The 5,013-nt window shown below is 36.5% G+C and overlaps 1 protein-coding gene across 1 annotated transcript; it reads right to left on the reverse strand.

Annotated features, from left to right (window-relative positions):
- Window positions 1-240: 240 nt before the first annotated feature.
- On the reverse strand, window positions 241-1,470 carry LOC110104816 (probable strigolactone esterase DAD2). The gene is made up of 2 exons (XM_020834082.2): window positions 913-1,470; window positions 241-835 (listed from the first exon to the last, which is right to left on the reverse strand). Exons 1-2 carry the CDS (start codon window positions 1,326-1,328, stop codon window positions 406-408), a joined length of 846 nt encoding a protein of 281 aa, XP_020689741.1. The 5' UTR covers window positions 1,329-1,470; the 3' UTR covers window positions 241-405.
- Window positions 1,471-5,013: the final 3,543 nt, after the last annotated feature.

Below are 5,013 nucleotides of genomic sequence, written 5' to 3' on the forward strand. Positions count from 1 at the left end.
CCTCACTTTTAATTAATTTTAAATTAAATAATTATCCCCTCATAATCCCCAGAGGTTAATACTCTCTGTTCTAAAAGCTCCTCACTTCACTTTATGCGGCGAAATCAAATCGTTGCAATTTAAATCCTCACGATAAATAGGAAAATAAGATCATATAAATGAATAAAAATAATTTATAAATAATATACTTAGGAAGGAAAAATAAGAATTTATAAAATAAAAGATTCGATAGACTATAGAGATAATGATGAGGATAATGATAAGGCACTTAATCATTAAGTAGAGTTATGAATTAACAATCATCACAGATATAGAAAAACCATTCATTGTTACGCCATTAATTCGTTAGAAGTACTTCATGGCTTCCGGATTAGATCGATCGCCGGAGAGATGGTGGTTTTGAAATCAGCGTGACAGAGCACGGCGGAGAACGGGAGCTAGAAGGGCAGGGGCGGAGAGATGAGGAAGATGACCTTCGGTATTGAGAATCTCGACGGTGGTGCGGCCGCCGAGATGAGCTTTGAGGTGAGCGACAACCGAGATTGGTACAGACTGGTCGCGAGAAGTCTGGACGATGCAGCAGGGTACGCGCACGAGCCCTAGCACGCCTCGCAGATCAGTACTGAACACCGATTTAGAGACGAACAGAGTGATGTCCGGTCGCATGTTGAATAGCGTGCGGCTAAACTCCCTCACCGCCGCCGGAACATCAGCTCCGACGGCTAGCGGAGCGTATCCCCTCACCCACGCATCGTAGTTCGCCTCCATCGCTTCGAACACTTGCTCGGCATCCCCTTGGTCAAAACCCCCGTGGTAATCACGATCGTTCAAAAACCTAGAAGAATTTTCTATGATCGAAGTTCGATCAGGGGGAAAAAGTTAGGAGAAATGGGAATTAGGGTTAGAGAGTACCGCGGGGAGGCGCCGATGAGGACGAGTTTGAGAAAGAGATCCGGGCGTCGTATAGCGGCGAGGATGCCGATCATGGCGGAGACGGAATGGCCGACGAAGAAGCAGCAGTTGATATTCAGGGATTCGATGATGAGGATGAGATCATCGGCGTAGGCATCGAGGGTGGTGTATCGGCGGAAGTCGAAGTGGTCGGGGTTGACGCTGCCGGCGCAGACAAGATCGTAGAGGACGATGCGATGGTCGCGTTGAAGGAAGGGGATGATTCTGTTCCAGGCTGATTGGTCGGTTCCGAAGCCGTGGGAGAGGACCACCACCTTCTCGCCACTACCGATTACCCTGACGTTGAGAATCTCCAGGAGTTTTCTGCCGCTTCCTCCGCCGGCGACGGTGTTGCTGACAGCATTGCTGCCGCCCATCTTTGATGATTTACCGGCTATCTAGCAGTTCTTGCAGGAAATTTTGAGGGGTTTTGATCTTAATGGTAGCTCGGAGTGAACGGAGGCGAGGGTCCTGTATTTATACTGTACAGTTTGGAAGAAGGAGGCCCTTACTCCTTGCGTTCTCAAATTTCTCCGGTTGTATTATAGGTTTCTTACTTATTTTTATATTTATTTATATAATATCTTAATATATGTATACAAGTTTATATTTTATTTTAAATAAATTGATTTTAATAATTTTTTATATAATACAAAAATAAAAATGATAGATAATAAATATAAAATTTAAGTATTAATATATAAAATATTATGATTATAAGAAAAAAATTATGTAGAAAAATTAAATAAGGAAAGCATTATAAGATCTTTATTCATCAATTAGAAATTGTTCATCCATCAAAAATCATTTTGATCAGACTAATCTATATGTATATTTAAATTTAAAATTCTAAAAAATTAAATTTGAAAACATTCAAATTGAGTGATCTTTAACAAACTTATAGTCAAACTTCCTACTACACTATAAAATTTTCTAGGGAATTTACATACAACGTATTTATATCAATCCTTATTTTAACATATTATAACATCAGAAATTTTAAATTAGCTACAATCATCCATATTATTTTAACATCAAATATATATCACTCATATTTCTTTCCTACCACTCATATATTTCATTTCTTCAATTCATATTTGATATGAACATGAACTATGTGGGGTATGCATGTAAGATTAAAGTTTTAGGTGTACGTTAAATATGTAAATAGAATATTATATGGTGATATGTATGTAAATCTCCCATTTTTTCTATATATATATATGAATTAGAATATATTTAGAATTTTAAAATTTATTTTGAGATTAAAATAATCTAAAATTTTAAAAATTTATCATTATTAAATCTGATTAGAATAAATTAAAGAAGTGACTATTTGTTTAGTTGGTTTCATGTGACTGTTTTGGTTCATGAGTTGGGCTGTTGATTATATGTTTCTCGGCTTTGTATCTTGGGTTTGGGGAGACTGTTGCTGTTTTGTTGCGGTTTGGGTGGGTTTTTTTATTTTCTTGTGCTGGTTTGTTTTTCTTTTGCTGTTGATTGGCTGGTTTGTTCTGGTTGGCATCTTGGTGCGTTCTTTGCTTTATCTCTTCTTTGCAGGGTGTTGTGTTCCGGGATCCTGTGTGATGATGCCTCTGGTTGCTTCATGTTCGGCGCTTCCTTGATGTTTGCTTGTTCTCTTCTGGGCTTAGTTTTTGAGTTTTGTCTCTGTTCTTGTAATTAGTCTGAATCGAAGATTTGTAGGTTTTACTTTAAATGCTATATTTTTAGGGGGCTTTAAATTCATTAAGAATCTGTAACATTGCTTTTATTTAACACGTAAGCTCATACCGTGGATTTTAACCAAAAATAAAAATAAAAATATAATTCGGGAAATATTTTATAACTAAAATCCAACATTACCACTAAGGGAAAGAACAGAGAAATGTGAGCGCTAATTTGATTTTTTTTATTTTTATTTTAATCTTATTTATTTCCCTTAGTGTCCTTCTTTGAACGGATCTGGCAATTATCAAATTCCCAAACATCACCTTATCTTGTTCGCCTCCTTTGCTTTCTTTCAATCATCAAATGCCCGTAAATTTGAACTTTTATCCGGCGTGTCGATGGCCACTGATGTACGGTAAATCTGCGTAGATATAAATTATTATTGCACGACAGTTGAGATTATGGTACGTTGGCTTGCACCGGATCGCCTTGGGACCACGATCCCCCATTTGATTTTATCGTCCTTTTTTTTTTTCTATAGGAGGTAGGAAAGGTTGACCACGAATCCACGATAAGCTGATTTTTTTTGCCATGAGTAACACAACTCGACAAAATACTAATTAAGATTTTTTTATTGACTTTAATAATAAAAAAATACTATTGGTTTTTAATTTATATTAATATGTAATTTATTTATGATAATTGGTGTTATTTATGGCATAAAATTCAATTCAAATTAAAAATTAAATAAAAATGTGTTGATATATAATGTTGATTTTGATTTATAATATTATAACAAATTTTGATTTACTATTTCTCTTTGTATTTTGTTCATCGTTCTCTAACAATAACTGGAAAATACAAGAGAGTTCTGTATAGATAGCTGATGGTAATTGTCGACGACGATAACTAGAAAATACAAGAGAGTTCTCTAGCTCCCTTTCTCCTCCCTCCTCCCCCCATCATGTGAAGAAAAAAATGCCTATTTATAGATTTTTTAGAATGACATGCCGTACAAATATAGAAAAAATCTAAGGCAAAGTTGGCGTGATTCATCAAATGGTATGCATTGCTTCATTAGATCATATAACTTTTTTCAAGCATTTAAATGCCTTAATGATGTCAAAATTAATTGATATTAGACTCGTTGGATTCGTCTAATCGAATAGCTCAATTCAACAATAAGCATATCATATTTGGAGATTATTTGATTACTCAATTAATACTTTAAATCTTCCAATTATGTTTCAATCCATTGGCTCGAGCTCACTTAGACTTGAATTGGGCCAAATTTTGGTGTCATTGGGTTTGTTTTGTCAAGACTTTCAATTTGATTGTAAGTTCGCTGAGATCAAAATACCGATGGTCCCAAATTTAATTTTGAAATTGCCCCATTCAAATATATCATGAGATTACAGCTCGATGAAAGTGATTTTTGGCGGCGTATGAATATATGCATGAAAATTTAAGTGTCAAATAATAAAAATTTGATGCAAAAATAATTCTATATGTAGATCATATTATCATAATAATTATAATAATTTTTTAATTACTGAATTAAGGAGCACACACATTGTAAAGAATATACAGCAAATTTTGAAGAAGTAGGTGGACCCACTTAATCAGATATGTAAATAAAAAGGATTAAATAAATCGATGGAAGGTAGAGACAACCATCTGATGTTGACTGAAAGGCTGATGCGTGGTTGTGCAAGATATCCGGTGGCCTCTGCTTTTTCTTTTTTCCTTCCTAGCTTAAGTGGCTGCTCTTTGGCCTTTGCATTTCATGTGATGAGGTGATGCTAATATCTGCACTGTTCTATATATATATCTCATGTTGAATAATTAGGATAATTAGCAATTATCATAGTAATTAGGAATCATTGAAATCTTAATAAAGAGCTTAATTTTATGGATTAAAGAATAAGGGCTATTTTGGCTAAAGGTAGAATGTAATAATTTTTATAAGAAGATAGAGTTATGATCTTTCACTATTATTAAAATAGTCTTTCGCATCATTTTTTCTATATTACTGTAGTTGTTAAAACACCTACAATTTGATTGGCTGGATGGGTATGGTTCTTCGACTTGTGGGGATGATAGAGCAAGTTTGGAGGAGCCGTTGGAGGAGTTTCATGAATTATATGGTTTAAATTAGGGGTGTCAATTTCAGGTCACGGGTCGGGTTCGGGTCGAACCCGGAACTGACCCGGGTTCAAACGGGTCAACCCTAACCCGACCCGGGTAGACAAACGGGTCGAAAAACCGAACCCGGACCCGACCCGGCGGGTTGCCGGTTTCACACGACCCGACCCGGATAGGCTGCTGGCGGATGGCGGACGGCGGTGCGGCGGGCGAGAGCGGAGGCAGGCGCGATGGCGCGGCGGGCAGGCG

The sequence above is a fragment of the Dendrobium catenatum genome, unplaced genomic scaffold (assembly GCF_001605985.2).
Source record: "Dendrobium catenatum unplaced genomic scaffold, ASM160598v2 original_scaffold_268049, whole genome shotgun sequence".
NCBI classification, from domain to species: Eukaryota; Viridiplantae; Streptophyta; class Magnoliopsida; order Asparagales; family Orchidaceae; genus Dendrobium; species Dendrobium catenatum.

Excerpts from the sequence above, each read along its gene's own strand:
- LOC110104816 (XM_020834082.2), bottom strand. The coding sequence starts at position 1,328 with ATGGGCGGCAGCAATGCTGTCAGCAACACCGTCGCCGGCGGAGGAAGC. Across the intron at positions 836-912 it reads CTCATCGGCGCCTCCCCGCG|GTTTTTGAACGATCGTGATT; the intron begins GTACTCTCTAAC and ends AAATTCTTCTAG.